Genomic DNA, 22350 nt, shown 5'->3' with positions numbered 1-22350 from the left:
GTGAAGGAAAAAAATGAATTGCTTTGGTTTCTGAAAAAAATCGTTATTTATTTTAGGTTGCCGAGGAGCCCAAGTAGAAGAAATATGGAGTTTGGAGCCTGAGAATTTTGAAAAATTAAAGTAAGTATAATTTTAATTGTGCTAAAAATAATAGCATGTCTATATTTTAACAAACTTTTAGAGGATATTCAGATTTGTCTTTATTTTACTTGGATTACTCTAATATCAACACATTATTTCAATCCTGTGAGATAGGTATTATTATCCCCATTTTATAATAAGACTCTGAGGCTCATAGTTAATTAACTTGTAAGGGATTCAAATCTAAATCTCTCTAACTCCGCCTTCAGAAAATACTGATTTGTTGATTTTTACAAAATTAGACTATAAGCAAATAGTATTAGAACATGGAACATATTTAAACATAAAAAGCATGAATAATAGCTTAGGTTACAAAAGCATATTTAATACATAATGTATACTAATGATAATATGGAACTTGTCTATTTATGATTACATTGCTTTTTGGGGGAACTTACATTTCAAGTTCCAAATGTGGGTGCCAGGGAATACCTTCTCCTTTCCCTCTCCTCTGACCAGAATCACTTGAGCCTCCTCTTTATTGTTTCTCCTTCTGCCCCTAGCATTGACACAGTATCTACAAATATTCACATGGAAGACTAGAGGAGTTTCATTGATAGGAGAGTTCTTAGAATCTTGAAAATGGGGACAAAGAATGTTTTGAAAAGGAAAAAATGGGGACTATAGGGATATGACTATTGTTCTTAATAGCAAAGAGATAGTTTACTTTTCCCTTTTTTCTCTTTCCCATTATACCAACTTTAGATGGAATAAGAGCTCACTTCTATTAAGTAATCGGGGAAATTTAATTAAAGATGCATCATTTAGAACTGTCTCTGAAAAGATAAGAAAGATTTTTGTTGAGTGGAAGGTAGTTGTGAATGACGGAATAAAGGGAATCCTGAAATAGTGATTTAATGTTTTGTGGGCAACAAAAATTCTTTTATGGAAAGGGGGGTGACTCTATTGTGTACGAGATTTCAGCATCCATTCATACTGTAGTTTGAGTATTGTTCTTGAATCCAATAATTGCATGAAAGTAACATATATATGTGCTGTCAGCCATTTTTCTGCAAATATCTATGTGAATTATATTCATATATCTTAGAAGTTAATCTAGGGGTAATCTAGTTTTACTCTATATTCTTATTTTCTATTTTTAAGTGAGGTGATATATTTTAGATTTAAATCTGTAGATTTGAGAGTAAATCATTTATAATTCTATTTTAACTGATGTAATTCTAAGTTTTATTAATCTTTTCTTAGGCAAGATTCTATGAATGGCATTGTCAGTCTTTTAAAAATTTCTCACATTTACTTAATTTGCCATAGTGTTTGTTTAGAAGCTGACTACAATTTAATATATTGACAGTGTGTCATAAAATAAGCAGGATTTGGTGTCATTAATTTGTATTTTATTTTGTAGGCCAGTTCATGGGTTAATTTTTCTTTTCAAGTGGCAGCCAGGAGAAGAACCAGCAGGCTCTGTGGTTCAGGACTCCAGACTTGACACGATATTTTTTGCTAAGCAGGTATGATCCTTGGATTCTCTGAAAAGTCCAAAGAGCAACCTTTTTTGACAGAAAGGACTTTCTTCCATCTATATGCCTATACTGTGGCATTTCTTAAACCTTTTGGTTTCAGGCTCCCTTTATACTCAAAAATTTTTGAGATTCTCAAAGAGCTTTTATTTACCTGGGTTATATCTATCACTAGTTACCATATTCCACATTAAAAGTGGGAAATTTTAAAAAGAATTATTAATTCATTTAAAAATAATAAAAAGCTCATTATATGGTTTAATTTCTTGGCTTCTAAAACAAATACTACACAGTGAGTTGGGCTGAACAACAAGAATTTATTGGCTCATAGTTTTAAGGCTAAAAGTCTAAAATTGAGGTATCAGAAAGGTGATGCTTTCTCCCCCAAAGGCTGTGTGGTGTTTTGGGGCTGGCTATCAGCGATCCTCAGTCCTTGGCTTTTCTGTCACATGGCAGTGCACATGGCAGTGCTTTCTCCTTTCTCTTCTTGATTCTGTTGACTTCCTGTTTCTGGTTGCTTTCCATGACTTCACTTCGGTGTCTAATTTCTTTTGCTTATAAGGGCTTCAGCCATATTCGATATTAAGGCCCACCTTCATTTAGTTTGGGCAGCCTTAACATCTTCAAAGGTCCTGTGTACAAATGAGTTCATATCCACATGACCAGGGGTTGGGACCTGAATATACCTTTTGTGGGGACATGATTCAATCCCCAATATAAACATGTTTTTATGAAAATTAATATTACCAAAATTAAAAAATTAGTGGAAAGACTGCATTGTATTACATTTTTGCAAATCTCTTTCATGTTTGGCTTAATTGGACATAGATGGATTCTTGTATCTGCTTCAATACAATACCAACAAATCACATTTTAATGTTATCACCTTTCTCTTCAGAAAAGATAAGTTTTGGGAAACTTTTAAGTTCATGGTGGCCAATCTAGGTTTTACAAAGTTCTAATTTACACTTGAAATTTCTACTTTTATTAATGATGAGTAGTACCATCAGATATTTTACTGGAAGTGACAGACTCATTATTCTTATTTTCAAGAAAATATCTGCCAAATATTGAAGTCTGAATAACCATATTTGCCCATCATTTGTTCTTTCAAGTAAAAATGGTGTTCTAATTAAAAAGCAGCCAACTTAGCTCACAACTTAAACAACTGCATAATGACTTTGCTCGAGAAATTTATCACTTCTTGGTATCCAATAGAATACTTGATTTGTACTTCCCATCTCATCCCACAGAATATTAAAAAGGCACATAATCCAGGGTGAAATTTAATAAAAATATCTTTTACTACTTCCTCAAATACATACTTAAGTAAAACTGGCTTTATGGTTTTGTTTTAGTTTACCTGCATCTATATGGTAGTTACCCAGTTTAACTCTTTAGATTTATGCTAAAATGGCAGCAGTTTTACCTACTATTGCTTTTTTAAAAAAAAAAAAAATATATATATATGTATATATTTTTAAAGATACATAGATCACACAAAATGCTATACCTACTATTGCTTTTGCATCATCAGCCCTAATTCAAAATCAGTAAAAAAGGCAAAAACTGTCTTGGAATTATAATGGAAACAATTTTGCACTCACATACCTCTTGAATGAGTCTTGAGGATTCCAAGGGGATGGTAGACCATGTTTTGAGAATTGCTGTTCTAGTGTAGGCAGTGATCAAGAAAATGAAGTTTGACTGACATTATTAGATGGTTGCATATATCTGACCCATTGTTTGGAAAAGCTGGAAAAGAAAATATCAAAGGAGATATGATTATTGTTTAAGATCCAACCTAAATATGATTGCATTTATTGAAAAATTGTATTTATTTCTGAGACTCAAAAAAATTACTTAGTATAATCTGATTAACCATTAGAAAGGTGGAGAAAATAAAATTGGTAATTCTCATTACTGCCCTTTAGAACAAGCCTTTGTTATTTTAGTGTTTGTTTTCTTTTTTCTGATTTTTTTGCTTCTTCTCTTTTAAATACATGCTTCCCAAACTTTTTTTGAATTGAGTGTTCTTAGAGAAATTAGAACTTTCTCACTTTTCTGCTATAGGGCTTAGGAAAACATAGTTTTTATTATTGTGTAGTTAACAAAGTATTTTTTTTTTCTGATAACAGAACTTAAATTACAGAAATATGTAGTGATGAAAGTGAATATCTTTTTAATTCCATACCTATCTTTGTTAATTACTTTTTATAATTTGAGTCATTCATTTAATCGTCAGGTAGTTGTTGAACACAAACTTTGTGTTAGGCTTGTTTTAAGTACTAGGACTATAACTAGTCTTTTCTTATTAATAACAATTATAATGATAACAATATAACAGTAGCCAACATTTATTATTCTTGTTGTGTGCCAGATATTGTTCTTTAGATGTATTATTTTATTTAATCTTTACAATAACCCTTTCGAGGTTGTTATCCTCATTTGACAGATGAAGAAGTTAAGACCTAGAAAAATTATTTGCTCAAGGTCATACAATTAATAAGTGGTGAATCTGGAACTTAAACCCAGTTTTTTTTTTTTTTTTTAAGATTTTTATTTATTTATTTATCCCCCCCTTGCGGCTTGTTTCATTCTATTTATTTATTTATTTATTTATCTTCTTTATTTTCTTTTAAATGTTACATTAAAAAAATACAAGGTCCCCATATACCCCCCACCTCACCCACTCCACCCCTCCCACATCAACAAACTCTTCCATCATTGTGGCACATCCACTGCACCCTGCGAATACATTCTGGAGAACCACTGCAGCACATGGACAGTGGTCCACATTGTAGACCACACTTTCCCCCAGTCCACCCAGTGGGCCACGACAGGACACACAACGTCCAGCATCCATCCCTGCAGCACCGCCTAGGACAACTACAAATCCTGAAAATGCCCCCAAACCATATCTCTTCTTCCCTCTCCCAACCATCAGCAGCCACCGTGGCCACCCTCTCCACATCACTACTACAATTTCTTCCCTTACTAATCACAATAGTTCCCCAGCAGAACACCAGTAAGTCCACTCTAATCCATACTCTGTTCTTCCATCTTGTGGACCTGGATGGCTATGTCCAGTCCCCCTCTACATCAAGAGGGGGAAACCCAGTTCTAAAGCTAAGCAAGGTTTGTTAATCCCCATGCCATATTATCTCCCATAGTTTCTAGTCACATGGTAACATATTCTTAAAATTTTAAACTAAAATTATATTTTTATGAAGAATATTTTGCACCATTTTTCATTTAATGATAAAAGTTTGACATTGTTCCACTTAAGCATACTTATTATTATATTAGCTAATATAAATTCAAGGTTTACTAGGTACTTTTATACATATTGGTTTTAATTATTAATTCATTTGTAGTAACTGTAATCCTTACAACAACCCAATGAGGTTTTACAGGTCATCAGATCATTTCACAGATGTGGAAACTGAGTCCCAGAGTGGTTAAACAACTTGCCCAAGTTATTCAGCTATTCAGTGGCAGGGCTGGGATACAAACCCAGGCACTGTGGCTCTGAAGTCTAAAATCTAACCATAGTATCACACTACCTCTTTAAAAATAATGTTTGGGATAAATAGCCTATAATGTACTTAATTAATCTCTTTTTTTTTAACATTTAAAAAATTTTAATTTTTTAGAGATACTTAGATTTTATAAATGTTACATAAAAAATATAGTGGATTCCCATATGCCCTGTTCCCCACATCTCCCACACTTCCCCACATTAACAACATCCCTCATCAGTGTGGTACATTCGTTGCAATTGATGAACACATTTTGAAGCATTGCCACTAAGCATGGATTATAGTTTACATTGTAGTTTACACCCACTTCTACCCAGTTCTGTAGATTATGGCAAGATATATAATGGTCTGTATCTGTCCTTGTGATGTCATTCAGGACAATTCCCAAATCCCGAAAATGTCCCCATAGTATACCTGTTTTTCCCTCTCCCTGCTCTCAGAACCTCCAGTGGCCACTACCTCCACATCAATGATATAATTTCTTTTCATTGCTAGAATCACAATAAGTCTATAGTAGAATACCAGTAAGTCTATTTTAGTCCATAGTTCGTTCTCCAATCCTGAGGATTCTGGGATGGTGATGTCCAGTCCACCTCTAATTGAGAGGGAGCTTCGATCCCATAGGGCCAATGGATGGGACTCTTTTGCTTGCAGTTGTAGACTCTCTCAATTCCTTGGTATGGTGGTTGTCTATCATCACCTCCTTGTTAGTTGTCCTGGGTGAGACAAATGAACTGGAGAGTAGATGTTGCAACTCTTTTGAGATTCAGGGCCCAGCTGGCACATGAACAGCCCAAAGATTTTAGACTCTTGGGTGTATACCTAAAGAATGGTCTTTTTTTTTTTTTTTTTTTAAGATTTATTTATTTATTTAATTCCCCCCCCTCCCCTGGTTGTCTGTTCTTGGTGTCTATTTGCTGCGTCTTGTTTCTTTGTCCGCTTCTGTTGTCGTCAGCGGCACGGGAAGTGTGGGCGGCGCCATTCCTGGGCAGGCTGCTCTTTCTTTTCACGCTGGGCGGCTTTCCTCACGGGCGCACTCCTTGCGCGTGGGGCTCCCCCACGCGGGGGACACCCTTGCGTGGCACGGCACTCCTTGCGCACATCAGCGCTGCGCATGGCCAGCTCCACACGGGTCAAGGAGGCCCGGGGTTTGAACCGCGGACCTCCCATATGGTAGACGGACGCCCTAACCACTGGGCCAAAGTCCGTTTCCCCCTAAAGAATGGTCTTAAGAGCCATGTGTAGGGAAATGACAACTGAGTCCAACTCTGTCACACTAGGGAACATAAATTCCAAAGTAGGGCCCACTGGCAGGGTACCAAACTTCTGAGTGATCTGCCCTGACTATAGTGTCTGGATGTTTCCAGAGCCCTCAGGAGCCCAACTATTTGGGGTAGTATTTACTTTGACAGTCAAAGAGATCCTGCTGAGATGTGCATAAGCATAATCTCTGGAATGACCTTCTGACTCACTGTGAAGTCTCTTAGCCAAATAAACTCATTTGTCTTTACCTTTTCCCCCTTTTGGTCAAGGTCGTTTTCCAGTTGCATTACTAGTTGGTGCTTGGTTGTAATCCGTCAGTGCCAGGGAGGCTAAATAACTTCTCAGTCATGAATTTTTTAGTTTCTAATTTTTCTCTAATTCAAATAATCCATTTATAATGGATTATAAATGTTTGTGTCCTAAGGTGAGTGTCATTTTAGTGCAATAATTATAATTTTAATTATGTTTATGTCCTAAGGTGAGTGTTATTTTAGTGCAATAATTATAATTTTAAAACTGCAGATTGTCAAGGTCTGCATAGCAGAAAAATGGTAAGGAACAGATAGTTTAAAAAATCCTTTAGGTGATTTTTCTCCCTTATAAGAAAGTTATTATCTTTTTAATATGTATAAGAGTATACAATCTTTAAACACTGTAGAGATATATGATATAGAAAATAAAATCCCTTACAATCTTTGCTCCAGAGATAACTACAGAAAACAATTTATGTTCTTCTAGATTTTGTTCTTATCTGTATATTTGTCTGTCATCTATCTATGTATATGTATAACTTCCACATAACTTCATATTTAATGTCTTTCTTCCACACCAAATTGTAAACCAGGGAGTTAGAGATTTGCTTTTATATAGTCCTTGGCCATGGTAGCTATCCAATAAATGTAGATTAAACTGTTAATCTCTAAGAATATTACAATTAAAGAACACTGGAATTTACTAATGATGTTTTTGGTTTAGAGAGGTCTAGATTTTTTTTTTCCCGCCCCCCCCCCTCCCAGTTGTCTGCTCTCTGTGTCCATTCATTGTGTGTTCTTCTGTGACTGCTTCTATCCTTATCAGTGGCACCGGGAATCTGTGTTTCTTTTTGTTGCGTCATCTTGTTGTGTCAGCTCTCCATGTGTGTGGTGCCATTCTTGGGCAGGCTGCACTTTCTTTCACAGTGGGTGGCTCTCCTTTTGGGGCGCACTCCTTGCGCGTGGGGCTCCTGTATGCGGGGGACACCCCTGCGTGGCTCAGCACACTCCTTGTGTGCATCAACACTGCGCGTGGGCCAGCTCCACATGGGTCAAGGAGGCCCGGGGTTTGAACCGCCAACTTCCTATGTAGTAGGCAGGTGCTCTATCCATTCGGCCAAGTTTGCTTCCCATAGATATTTTTAAGCAATAATAAAACTCTCTATAGCAAAATAAATAATGCTAGGGTCTGAATTTATAATTTCTGGGTTCCCTTGATAATTTTCTTATTCTGTATTTCATATATATGTTACTGTAATTCAGTATTTTATTTGCACTGTATCATTCCAGCAGTCTATTAAAATGTCGTATTAGTGATTCCCCAATAATATCTGGGATTTTCTTTGTACTGTCTTATGCCAACAGTTCTCATTAAACTAACAGATGAGTTACTCTCCAATAATATGTCAGTCATTCTTAATGTATGCTTTCTATGACCTATGCTAGGATCTTTGTAGTATATATTACATAAGTATACAATCCTTGGTTCTAAATTTGAAGAGCTTATAGTGATGATTCTCAAATCAGGGTCTGTGGACTCTCAGGTGTATTTTCTGAAATTTAAAAAATTGAATTAAAATAATTTATTTGCGATAAGGGTATACAGATTAAATGTATATTTTTGTTGTTTGAGGATAGAATTGCATCAATTTAGATGCACTTGATCAATTTATACTATCTTATGCTGGTCATATATGCTAATTGGAGGTGCCTGTGTGTGAAATGTGCATGTATATCATTGATTATTAAAAATTGAGGAAAGAAATTATATCCTAGTAACTGCAATTAGAATGTAAGGATCTAAGAATAACATTTTGGTAACATTTCTCTGCAAAACATCGTTGTCTTATGATTATCATTTCACTCATGAGGAAACTAAGATGTGATTTACTTTTAAGGTCAACCTTTAGTGATACTGGGTTTGTTTGACTCAATCTGCTCAGTTTTACAGGAAGGAATAATTGAGTGTCTGCAGTGTGCCAGATATTGTGCTAGGTATTTGGAGGATGAAAAGCAGTCATGATTCCTGTCCTCTTTGGTGCTTAGAGTTTAGTGCAGGAGATTGATATTAATTAATTAAAGGCAAAATTACAGTGGTGAAAAGTTTGCTTCACGGAGTGAAATGTAATCCATTTTTGGAGACTGCCCTCACTTTTAACACCACTTGCTAGTTTTGGGGTCCCCACAACTACCCTCTGGTTTGAACAGTTTACTAGAATACTCACAATGAACTGAAAGCATTATATTCATGGTTATGGATTTATTACAATGAAAGAATACAGATTAAAATCAACCAAGAGAGAGAGACATGGAACAGAGTCCAGGAAAGTTCCACCTGCAGAGCTTCCAGTTATCCTCTTCCAGTTGAGTTGTATACAGTGCTAACTTTCCTAGCAATAATAATATGACAGTATGTACCGAGTATTGCTAACCAGGACAGCTCACCTAAGCCTTGGTATCCAGAATTACTTCTGGGGTTCATTCTGTAGACCAGGTTAGCTTCTCATGTAGCTAACCTGTCTTCAGTTTCTCTGGACTTTGAGCTCATACCTGATACTCATGACCCAAAGCACCTACCGTAAATTACATGATTAAACAATCTGGTATGGTCCATACTCCCTACCCTAAATCACTTTGTTACACTATATGGTGAGGCCCAAAGCCTCCAGGTAAAGAAAGGCATTCTTGTCAGGTATGACATTCCAGGCTTAGAGATCACCTCCCAGGAGCTGAGGGTAAAGGACAGACCTCTCTTTTGGCAAGGTTAAGTTTTTAACTACGCATGTAAAAATGGGCCTTGACCTAGTCAGGGAGACTTGAGAAACCTTCTCTGAGTGACAGTTCAGCTGAAATTTAGAGGTTAATTAGTTAGTAGCTAGGGAAAAGGGTTTGGGAATTATCTCAGATAAATGTATCAGTATGATAATAAAAAGGAGTAAAATTAGCAAAAGCTACTAGAAGAAGTCCAGTGTAGCAGGAGTGTAGAGAACTAGGGGGAGAACATAAGAGATGAAGCTGAACCAGGCAGTATAAATCAGGATTAGGTTTAGTTAGTTGTAGAAAAACAGAAATTTACTTAAAATAGAAGTTGTTTTCTTTCACAGCCAAGAACTGTCAAGATTGTAAGTTCTTTTATTTTCTTTCTTTCTGGGGAGTTTCTATTTCAAAGGTTACTTCATGGTCTAGGATGATTGTGGGAGCTTCAGACATTCAATCTCAATTCCAGGCAGGAAGGGGACAGAATACTTCTCTCCCTATAAGGACACTTCCTAGAATTTGCCCATGTCATATGCTTACTTTATTTGGCCAGAACTAGGTTACTTGGCTGTGCTTAGCTGCAGAGGAGGCTGGGAAAGTTGTCTTCATTTCAGGTGGCTGTGGGTTAGGATATAATTTGGGGACTCTATTCCTGTGGAAGAAGGAGAAGATGGATATTGGAGAACAACTAACAGTCTTCTGCCCCAGATGTAGACAGAGATTATATCATGCAAGGTGTTTTAGGCTGTGATAGAGACTTTTGTCTGTATCCTAAGACCACTAGAAGGTTATTGAAAAGTTTTAGGAATGTTGACATCACATTTTCATTTGAAGAAATCACTTTGGCTATATTGGGAAGAATGCTTTTGAGGAGGGGGGGTGGTGTAATGCTGAGACCAGCTCAGCAATAGGTTTGCATGAAGGGAAGGGGACGCAGAATTGAAGAAATAAAAGGACAGAAAGAAAGACACAAGAGAGGAAATAAAGATGGAACCAGGGGACTCACAGCTTCTGAAACTGAGAGCCTCAACCCTAGTCTCCAATTGTGTATTTATTTAGAAACTAACAAGCAGCTGTTTGCTATCAGAACTGCAGCATCATCTACAATAACATGAAACAACCGCAACATCTACAATAAGGCAACGTTTACAATAGAACATGTGCAACATTTTACTATAATAAGGTACAAGTTAGACAAAGTTCAAACTCTTCCTCATGCAAACATTTTTTTGTGCTGACCAGATGGTGTTCCATCTAGTCAAGGCCGGGTGTTCCTAAGCCCTCACTTTTTGTCTGCGTTCTGGAAACATTTCAACTTCAAATCATGTTTCCTACTGTTTTCCCACAGCAGTGTAAGATATGAGTAGATTTCAATTAAGAGGCTCTTACAGATGCCTAGGTGAGAGTAGAGAAAAGACTGGTAGAGAGACAGATGTGAATAGATTTGAGTAATGCTTAGTTGATAAAGTAGTTAGCATCTTTAATATGTACTGGATTGGGTATGCAGGTGAAAGAGGAAGATGTCAATGATAATACCCATGTTTCTTTTTTTTTTTTCTTAAAGTGATATTCAGGCACACAGAACAGTGTTGTGATAATCCTTGGTTCATGATACACACCTATGTTTGGTCGAGGCATGGCCTTCTTTTATTTTTTTGGTTATTCAGTTGGTAATTTTAAGTAATATGTTACGTACTCAAGAACTCACCATCCAAATAAACTTAATTTAAATATATGATTTCATACCCATTCTCCCACATAAAATGTAACCCTCACTTGTACTCAGTCTCCTCACATCCATTATAACACTCATGCTGAATTCTGTTTGTCATTTCTTTCTTTCCCTTTTATGTTTTTTTTTTTTTTTGTAATCCTAATAAGTGTGTCATATTAGTCAGCCATAGGGGTGCTGATGCAAAATACCAGAAATCTCCTGGCTTTTATAAAGGGTATGTATTTGGCAAAGAAGACTACAGTTACCAGGCTTATATTTATGCTTATAAAGCATAAGTTATTTCCCTCACCAAAGTTTATTGCCATGTGTTAGGGCAAGATGGCTGCTGATGTCTGCCAAGAGTTCAGGCTTCCTGGGTTCCTCTCTTCCCAGGGATCTATTTTTCTCTGGGTTCAGCTGCTGTGCTCTCTCCACAAGGCTAGCTATACACTGTCAGGTGAATGGCTCTGTCTCTCTCCCTGGGGCTTCTGTCTTGTCTAAGGAGTCATCTCTATTCCTCTGTGTTCTTCTCCTGTGTGTTGACTTCCCAGGGTCCAGCTCAAAAACTCTCACCTCTGTCCTTTTCCATGTCTTTTCTCTGTGATGTGGCCCAATTAAAGTCATAATCATAATTTAATAAATTAAAAGTGGTGCCTCTGACAGGCCATTTACAAACATAATCCAATAACTATTTCTGGAATTCATAAACAGTGCCAAACTGCTACAGTATGTATTATATAAAAATTTAACTTGATAAAAAGTGTTGTGTATGTAATTTTGGGGACTTACTTTTTTTCACTTTATATTATATTGTTAAGATTTATCCATAAATTTTTTGTCATGATAGTTTATTTATTTTGCATGCTGTGTAATATCCATTGCATGAACATAGTATGGTTCATGCAATGGATATTATATCACAATACTGTAGATTGGCATTCTGTTTTTCACTTTATTACTATGAATTGTGCTACTATAAACATTTTTCTGTATATTTTCTCTTGTACTTCTCTTGATGCAGGTTTCTCTTGGTGTATACCTAGAAGTAGAATGATTCCTCATCTAATATATAAATATACAACTGTAGGAGGAAATAACAAAATATTTTCCTAAGTAGATTCTCCAATTTACCGTCTCACTAGGAATGCATAAGAGTTGCAATGGATCCACATACTTTAATACTCGACATTTTCAGGCCTTTTTATTTTTTGCTTATTAATTGATTCTAAAACAGTACTTGTATATATCTCCCTGATCACTGATAATGTTGAAAAACTTCTTGTATGCTTATTGACCATATGTGTTCATTCTGTGAAGTTTCTATTTGTTACTTTTCTATCAGGTTAATTGTAATTTTCTTTTTGATTTGTTGGAATTGTTTATATATTCTTGATACTGCTTCTCCAAGTTGGTAATTTATTGTTTATATTTTAGGTATCTTTTGATCAATAGAATTTTATATTTTAGAGTCAGTGCTTTTTATATCTTGTTTAGAAAGTAGTAATCTGGGAAACGGACTTTGGCCCAGTGGTTAGGGCGTCCGTCAAACCCCGGGCCTCCTTGACCCGTGTGGAGCTGGCCATGCGCAGTGCTGATGCACGCAAGGAGTGCCGTGCAACAGCAGGGGTGTCCCCCGCGTAGGGGAGCCCCACGCGCAAGGAGTGCGCCCCGTAAGGAGAGCCGCCCAGCGCGAAAGAAAGTGCAGCCTGCTGAGGAATGGCGCTGCCCACACTTCCCGTGCTGCTGACGACAACAGAAGTGGACAAAGAAACAAGACGCAGCGAAAAGACACAGAAAACAGACAACCGGGGGAGGGGAGGGGAATTAAATAAATAAATAATAAATCTTTAAAAATAAATAAATAAATAAATAAAAAGTAGTAATCTATCTGAATTGTAAGAGATATTTACTTATATATTTAAATGTCCGTTTTTGACATCTATGTCATTAATCATCAGGATTAGGTTTTTAATATATAGTGTGACCCTGGGGTTCAATTTTATCTTTTTTTTATGTGAATTACCATATTTTTCTAGCCTCATTTATTGAATATCTTTTGTTTTCTTTACTGATGTGAATCACCACCTCTGTCATATACCAAAAGTCCATATCTGTATGTATGTGTGCGTGCATGTGTATTTTTTGAAGTCTACTCTGTTCCATTGATCATTTTTTCTCTATCTATCTTTGTGCCAATACCATTCTGTCTTAATTCCTTTCATTTCTTCATAAGTACTGATATCTAATAGGCCATATTTCCCCTACTTGCTCTTTTTCAGAAATGTCCTTGCTTTTCTTGGCCCTTTGCTCTTCATGTAAATTTCAGAATCATCAAGTTGTATGAAAATTCTGTTGGAATTTTGACTGGAATTGCATTGTGAATGTATAGATCAATTTGGGGAGAATTGATATTTTCATGATTAAGTCACAAACCTAGTATGTATTTATTTATTTAGATCTTTAATACCTTGTTTTAATAAGTTGCATTATTTTCTCTGTAATGGTCTTGTACATAGTTTATTTGACTTATTCCTAGTTACATGATAGCTCTCTTACTATTATAAATTGTCGTCTCTTCAGTTACATTTTCTAGGTGTTTGCTGCTTATATAAAGAAATGCAGTTCACTTTCATGTATTATTTAGCTATCCTGATAAACTCTTCTGTTATCTTTCATAATTTTTGTAGGGTTGTTTTTTCATTTGTATTTCTATTTAAATGATCCCATAATCTACAGATAATAACAATTTTATTTCCTTCTTCTTCATTCTTATTTCTTATTTATCTGGCTAAGACCTCCAATAAAATCATTTGTGATTTTAGAAGGAATGCTTTGGGAAGTGGATGTGGCTCAAGCAATTGGGCTCCCAGCTACTATATAGGAGGTCCAGGGTTTGATGCCCAGGGCCTCTGGTAAAGGCAAGCTGGCCTGTGTGGTCAGCTGGCCCATGCGGAGTGCTGGCCTGTGCAGAGCACTGTCCCACGCAGGAGTGCTGCCCCGCACAGCAAGATGACGCAACAACAAAAAAAGAGACACAGAGAAGAGATAATAAGAAAAGTAGCAGATGAGGGAGCTGAGGTGGCACAAGAGAATGATTGCCTCTCTCCCACTCTAGAAGGTCCCATAACTGGGGGCGGGGAGAGAAAGAAATAAATCTTTAAAAAGAAAAAGGAATGCTTCTAACATTTCCCACTTAGGGTATTGTTTTCTCTGGCATTTTTTCTTTTGGATATTCTATTTCAAGTAAAGGAATATATTATTAATATATTAAGAGTTTTTATCATGAAAAGATATTAAATTTTATGAGATGCTTTTTCTACATCTATTAAGATGATAGTGATTTTTCCCCACTTTTATAGGTTAATGTCAATTATGTTTATGAATTTTTCTAATATGAAGTCATTCTTGCATACCTGGGATTAGCCCAGATAGTCATTATGTATCGTCTTTTTTTTTTTCAAAGATTTATTTCTCCCCCCTCCCTCCATTGTCTGCTCTCTGTGTCCATTTGCTTTGTGTTCTTCTGTGTCTGCTTGTATTCTCATTAGGTGGCTCTGGGAACTGATCCTAGAACCTTCCAGAGTGGGAGAGAGGTGATCATTCTCTTGTGCCACCTCAGCTCCCTGGTCTGTTTCGTCTCTTATTGTCTCTCCTCTGTGTCTTTTTATGTTGCATCATCTTGCTGCATCAGCTCTCCGTGTGGGACAGCATCCCTGCACAAGGCAGTACTCCTTGCACGGGGCAGCATTCTGTGTGGGCCAGCTCGCCACATGGGCCAGCTTGCCTTCACCAGGAGGCCCTGGGTACTGAACCCCGGACCTCCTATATGGTAGATGGGAGCCCAGTTGCTTGAGCCACATCCACTTCCCTTTGTAATGTCTTTTTATGCATTGCTGGATTTAATTCATTAGGATTTTTACATCTGTATTTATGAATGAAATGGGCCTTAATTTTCCTTTTTCCTTACGACTTAACTAGTTATTATATTAGGGGTATGCTGGCTCCATGGAATGAATTGAAGAATATTTCCTTTCTCTTTGTCCTGAGAAGATCCATTTCTTCAAAGTTTGATATAATTGGTCTGTGAAACCATCTGGGCCTGGTATTTTCATTATGAGAATATTTTTAACCACTGTTTCACTTTCTATATAGTTAGTGGACTATTCAGGCTTTTTATTTCTTCTTGAGTCTGTCTGGTAAGATATATTTTTTTCAATATTTCTCCATTTTGGCCTAAGTTTTCAAAACTTGTGTATGGTTGTTAGTGTTATTTTCTTATTCTCTTTGTAATTTTTTAAAAAAATATTATATTCCTGAGTCCTAGATATCTGGCCAGGATATTTGTATGATAGTGGTTTTATTTACTCCATTACTTGATGACCTTTTATTATTTAATACATGCATTACAGTAGCAACCCAGTTGAAATAGTTTCTAGTTTTACCCATCTTCAGTCCTTCTTGTAAATTTTCTTACACTGAATCTTTCTAAAGTACTGTTTTTTATTATATTATTTCCCTATTGAGTCTCTTACCCTTAGGGTAAACTAACTCCTCAGCGTTAAAGTTAGTGATTTTCAAGGTAATAAATGACCCTAATCATGACTACAATCATACTGAAACAAACCAATAGATATGCTCTTTGTTTCTTGAACATATCTTAGTTTGTTCCTTGGTTCATAGATTTCTTGCTTCCCAGAATGAATTTCTTTCTCTGATCTCTAGGTCCTACCAAGCTTTTCAAGCCCTATTACAATGTCACATTCATAGAGAAACCTTATCTGATGATACTTCAGTCTAAGATGATTTCTTTCTTTACTATATTGGTTTTCTGTTATCCATCTTTTTCATGTCTGTATTTTTTTCTTTGTGGACGTGACATTTATTGTGTACCTTTCTGTTTGCATTGCCTTCCCTTTAGGTACCCACAGTTTAGTTCTCAACCTTTTTACCCTGACTACTAAATAAATATTAAAATTTTATTATTACATCTTGTTATATCTAAAACTCAGTCAACATAGACCTCAATTTGTATATGCAATACTTATAGCTATTTTGGTATTATTCCTTTGGACATCTGCCATGTCCTTTTTTTTTTTTTTAAGATTTATTTATTTATTTAATTTCCCCCCCTCCCCTGGTTGTCTTTTCTTGGTGTCTATTTGCTGCGTCTTGTTTCTTTGTCTGCTTCTGGTGTCGTCAGCGGCACGGGAAGTGTGGGCGGCGCCATTCCTGGGCAGGCTGCTCTTTTTTTTCACGCTGGGCGACTTTCCTCACGGGCGCACTCCTTGCGTGTGGGGCTCCCCCACGCGGGGGACACCCTTGCGTGGCACGGCACTCCTTGCGCGCATCAGCACTGCGCATGGCCAGCTCCACACGGGTCAAGGAGGCCCGGGGTTTGAACCGCGGACCTCCCATATGGTAGACGGACGCCCTAACCACTGGGCCAAAGTCCGTTTCCCTGCCATGTCCTTTTTTAAACTTTATTTTATTTTGTTTTTGTTTGCTGTCATTTTCTTTTGTATAAGGTATGAAAAGAATTTGTCTAGTCTAGGGGTTGCAAAGACAGATGTCTGCAGGGTCAGGAGAGCAGTATGACTATGTAAATTGGTTTTAGTCTAAGAAATAGGGAGTGGAAGAGTCCTGATGAACTGAAAAGTATATATGCCCTTCTAAAGGAATTCAGTACAAATTTGTAAGGTTATCGACCAGTCCTACTTGTGTCCCTGTGCTCTAGCTTTTTGTCTTTTGTGCTCTACTGTTTGTTTAAAAATGTGTTAAAAACTAGGGAATATAGTAGGACACAAGATAAGTTGAAGATTTTAAAAATTGGGGGACCATATAATTTATACTACTTTATACATTTTTAATGACATAAACAAAATGTAAAGTTCCTCCAAATAGCTTTATATAAGGTGATTTTTATGTGTTTCATGAGGACAACGACCACATCTCTAGTTTTTTGTATAGTTAGCATCTAGCAAAATGCCTGGCAGTAGGTGTTCAGTAAACATTTTAATGAATAAATGTCTGATTGCACACCTTCTAAGTTTTTGGGGGTAATTCTTTACTGTTATATCATTGCCACTAGGTGGCACTAAACTCATTTTAAAACTTTTAGTTATATTTATACCCATGCCACAGCAATTACTATTCTTCACACACACAAATGCGAGTTTTAATATATCATATACAATATAAATCATTATTGACATAAAAAGAAAAATATCAATAACCGCAGGAATTTTTTTCTCTAATTTTTCAAAAGCTTTCCTAAAGTTAAGGATTACAGCTTTGAAGTCCTTTGATCATAGAAATATTTAGTAGTATTCTCTGCTGTAGCCTTAGAACCTAGGTCAGTGTTAGGCGCATAGGATAACTTTAGTCTGTCATGATTTTGAAAAGAATGTGTAAATAAATTTATATTTTAACTTCTCCTAAATTCACTTCTACCACCTTTATCCTTAGGTGACTTCACCCCAGATAATTTCAGCCCAAGATAAGGGAGCACTAAGTATGATTCAAGTTTTAGTCAACCACCTTTATGAAGTCATTTTTTTAAAGATTTATTTATTTCTCTTCCCTTCCCCCCCACCCCGGTTGTCTGTTCTCTGTGTCTATTTGCTGCATCTTCTTTGTCCGCTTCTTTTGTCAGCGGCACGGGAATCTGTGTTTCTTTTTGTTGTGTCATCTTGTTGTGTCAGCTCTCCATGTGTGCGGCACCATTCTTGGGCAGGCTGCACTTTCTTTTGTGCTGGGCGGCTCTCCTTTCGGGGTGCAGTCCTTGCGCGTGGGGCTTCCCTACACGGGGGACACCCCTACTTGGCACTGCACTCCTTGCGTGCATCAGCACTGCACATGGGCAAGATCCACACAGGTCAAGGAGGCCCGGGGTTTGAACCATGGATCTCCCATGTGGTAGACGGACGCCCTAACCACTGGGCCAAGTCCGCCACCTATGAAGTCTCTTTTAATCATTCACAGTTCTCATCCATATTTACTAAAGAACTGTGATTCAGATCAAAATAAATCTAAATAGAAATAAGCAGCAATATTAAATGGATTCTGTGTGTCCTGCTACTTTTCCTTAGTTCATCAGTTATAAGATAGTTTTGAGTAAAAAACTGCTTGGAGAGGAATTACAGAAATGTGGCAGTTTCTATTTATTTGTTTGGGAATAGGGGTAAGAGAGTGTTCCCTAATGGAGAAGTAGTATTATCAAGGAATTTCTCAGATATACTGCATCAAAAGTTAAGAATTGGTAGATAGTCAAAAGCCTCTAGCAACATAAAACAGAGGGGGCCATAAGAATTACAGCGAAAAGATAAATTTAGTCCTTTCTTCTGAAATCTGGGAGGACAAAATAGATAATTTACTAAAATATAAACCATAAGCTAGTTGGCAGTATTGGAAAGATTCTAAGGAGAAAATGACATTTAATATAATGTAACAAATATAAGGGAAGCAGATATGGCTCAACAGATAGAGCATCCGCCTGCCATCTAGGAGGTCCAAGGGTTCAAATCCCAGGGCCTCCTGGCTCGTGTGGTGAGCTGGCCCACTCTTAGTGCTGCTGCATGCAAGGAGTGCTGGCCCATGCAGGGATGCCCCCATGTAAGGTTGCCCCTTGCGCAAGGAGTGGCCCCTGCCAAGGAGAGCCGCCCTGCGCAAAACCACAGCCCACCCAGGAGTGGTGCCACACACATGGAGAGCTGACGCAGCAAGATGACTCAGCAAAAAGAGACACAGATCCCTAGTGCTGCCTGATGAGAATACAGGTGGACACAGAAGAACACACAGTGAATGGACACAGAGAGCAGACCCGGGGAGGGGGGGATAAATAAAAAGATAAATAAAAATAAATAAATAAGTCTTTAAAAGAACAAAAATAAATATAATAGCAGGGCTAGGTTACATTTTAAAAACCATTTTAACAGGCTTAGTTCAGCTTTTCAGTTAACTTGCTGGCATTCACACTGATTGTCTCTGAGGTTCTTTCCAGTTCTATGATCTCAACACCATGTTGGTGTTATAGGGAGTATGAAAGAAGCCCTTGTCCACAGTAGATTATAATTTTTTTGGGAAACTGCTTGTATGTACACAGCTCTCCTTGCATGGTGGCCAAGTACACAGATTTTAGAACTAGACCATTTGTTTCTTGCTTAGCTTTGTACCCTTGGTCAAGTTACTTAACCTTGTTGTGCCTCAGCTTCTACAAATTTAAAATGAGGATAATAATATTACTCCTTCAAAGGTTGTTGAGAAGATTAAAAGAATTAGTACATCTGAAGGCTGGAAAAGTATCTGACACGTAGTAAGTACTATATAAATGCTATGTGTAGTGCTAAATAAATGTCTTCTCAGTTTTGACTAGAACATAAATAATTTGTTAACAGCTAGATAACACATGGAGTGAGTGAAAAAAATTGTGGACAATATATACCCTTTTTAGGAATTCAGATCAGGATAGAAACTAATTGGTGGTGTTGGAGAATTTTTCTAAAAGCTTCATAGGTTTAGTTGTAGTTTTTTGTGCTGGGTAATGAACTGAGTTGATATAGTTAGGTAGACATGTACTTAGGAGGAAGTGAATAGGAGGTGATAAAAATTCTGTTGGCTTAACCAGCTATATTTCAGATCCGTAAAGATTGTTCATGTTACTTTAACCGGATAGATTTTCACTGATGTTATGAGTTCATTTTCCTTTAATTTATTTAGTTTCCTGGAGTCTGACTCCAGAATTGCAGCTAATTCCGGGAAATAGATGAGAATAGAAATTTTACATTTTTAATATGTTTTTTCTAAGACTATATGAAATAAAATTAGAAAATCTTTACCTTAATTCATGTTTTTGGGGACATTGTCACCAGTTAAAACGTATGCCTTTTTAACAAATTGATAATTACATTGCTTTTGCATTTTATAGGTAATTAATAATGCTTGTGCTACTCAAGCCATAGTAAGTGTGTTATTGAACTGTACCCATCAAGATGTCCATTTAGGAGAGACATTATCAGAGTTTAAAGAATTTTCACAAAGTTTTGATGCAGCTGTGAGTATAATCTTATTCTTAAAATGTCCTATTTGAGATAGTTCTTATTATAATATATGTACTTTTTATTAAAAAAATTTTTTAAGAACTATGCCATATTTTAAAAAAAATTTTTAAAAGAAGCTTTAGATGGCATAAATGTTACATAAAAAATATAGGGGATTCCCATATGACCCTCCACATCCCACACTTTCCCACATTAACAACATTTTTCCTTAGTGTGGTACATTTGTTACAATTGATGAACACATATTGAAGCATTGCTACTAACTGTGGACTATAATTTACATTATAGTTTACACTCTGCCCTGCACAATTTTGTAGGGTATGACAAAATGTATAAATGACCTGTACCCGTCCTTGCATTGTCATGCAGGACAATTCCAATGTCCTGAAAATGCCCCATTACACCCTGTCTTCCCTCTCCTTCCCCTCAGAACCCAGCTCTAGAGACATTTGGACACTATAAGCAGGGCAGACAAGCTCAGAAATTTGGCATCCTGTCGGGCCTTACTTAGGAGTTTATGCTCCCCGGTGTAACAGAGTTAGACTCATTTATTGTTTCCCTACACATGACTTTTCTGTCGCTTTTATATGAACCTGCACTATACTTGTTAAATATATGTCCCAGAGACTTAAATCTTTGGTTCGTTTACGTGCTGGTTGAGCCCTGAATCTCAGCAGAGTTGCAACATCTGCTCTCGGTTCATTGTACTCACCTAGGACAACTAACGAGATGATGGACATCGCCGGTCCCAAGGAACAGAGAGTATCTACAACTGCAAGCAAGATAGCTCCATCCATCTGCCCCATGGGATCTAAGCCCCGTCTCAATTAGAAACAGTAGATATCACCATCCCCAAATCCTCAAGATTAGGGAATAAATAATGGACTAAAGTAGACTTATTATTATTCTATTATAGTAATTATTATTCTAGCAATGGAAGAACTGTATGATTAATAATATGTACTTTTAAAAATTATTGTAGATGAAAGGTTTGGCATTGAGCAATTCGGATGTGATTCGACAAGTTCACAACAGTTTTGCCAGGTAAAGAGATTTTACATTAACTAAAGGTAAAGAGACTTTACTTTCTTTGCTTCTGTTTCTTATTGTTTTTTTCTTTGCTGTAGACAGCAGATGTTCGAATTTGATGCAAAGACATCAGCAAAAGAAGAAGATGCTTTTCACTTTGTCAGTTATGTTCCTGTTAATGGAAGGCTATATGAATTAGATGGATTAAGAGAAGGACCGATTGATTTAGGTAATCCTATTCCTTTTTGCTGGTCATGAAATAATTTATAGGATGTCCTGGTGTTTCCCTTTTGACAACAGAAAAAGGTTGAGTAGTCATCTTGGTTTTAGTCACAGTGTGGCTTAAATTTTGAAGGGAAAAGTGACTACAAGGTAGTATAATACCATGAAGGTTTTAAGCTCTCTGGAACTTCATGAACTTAAATAACATATATGAAGGCAATGTTGACAACTATAGTTTAATTGGGACCTTTAATATTTTTCTAAGATAAAAATTTTTAACCCATAGATTACATAATTTATATTTTATACTTATAGATATTTTTTTGGTTAACTTTAAAACTACTCTCTTTTTAGTGAATTTAAAACTAGTCATGCCATTTTTAATCTGGTAAAAGAAAAAAATTTCTCATCATCTTGTATTAAAATATTTTCAGTTGGAATAATATCACTCAAATCAATTTAATTTAGTGGTTAACAATTTAATTACCTACAAAAATTGTTTTCTTCAAAGTTCCTATTTAGTTAGTGCACTAATGTCTTTTGTGTCACAGGATAGATTTGTTCTGATCTATCTAGTTTCTACCTTGAGCAAAAATGAGAAATGGTTATCGAGGTTGAGGGTATGTTCTATGTTCTTGAAATAGTACTGAAATTATGGGCCCACAGAAGAATTTTAACTCCTTATTTTTTTTCTGATATTTTATTTTTTAAAATTGATTTAAATCCAACTAAACCTGTTTTAGTTGATCTAATATTGCTATATGCTATTCAGAAAACTTAAAAAGAAATTAACATTAACATAATTGTTGGTACTTTCTGCACAGCCCCATATATAAAACTAGTAGTTTATTATTATTAAAGCATAGTTGTATTACCTGTGTATTAAAAATATTT

At 36.4% G+C, this 22350-nt stretch overlaps 1 protein-coding gene across 2 annotated transcripts in view; it reads left to right on the top strand.

Annotated features, from left to right (window-relative positions):
- The window catches only part of UCHL5 (ubiquitin C-terminal hydrolase L5), a 66420-nt gene that overhangs the window by 18254 nt on the left and 25816 nt on the right, over window positions 1-22350 (top strand). For both annotated transcript variants that reach the window (XM_004484486.5, XM_004484485.5), the window contains exons 2-6: window positions 57-120; window positions 1508-1613; window positions 20073-20198; window positions 21188-21249; window positions 21333-21463. In XM_004484486.5, the coding sequence (XP_004484543.2) occupies window positions 57-120; window positions 1508-1613; window positions 20073-20198; window positions 21188-21249; window positions 21333-21463 (489 nt within the window). The remainder of the gene's footprint in view (window positions 1-56; window positions 121-1507; window positions 1614-20072; window positions 20199-21187; window positions 21250-21332; window positions 21464-22350) is intronic.

The sequence above is a fragment of the Dasypus novemcinctus genome, chromosome 13 (genome assembly GCF_030445035.2).
Source record: "Dasypus novemcinctus isolate mDasNov1 chromosome 13, mDasNov1.1.hap2, whole genome shotgun sequence".
Lineage (NCBI taxonomy): Eukaryota > Metazoa > Chordata > Mammalia > Cingulata > Dasypodidae > Dasypus > Dasypus novemcinctus.
This window is presented reverse-complemented; position numbering and strand designations above follow the sequence as displayed.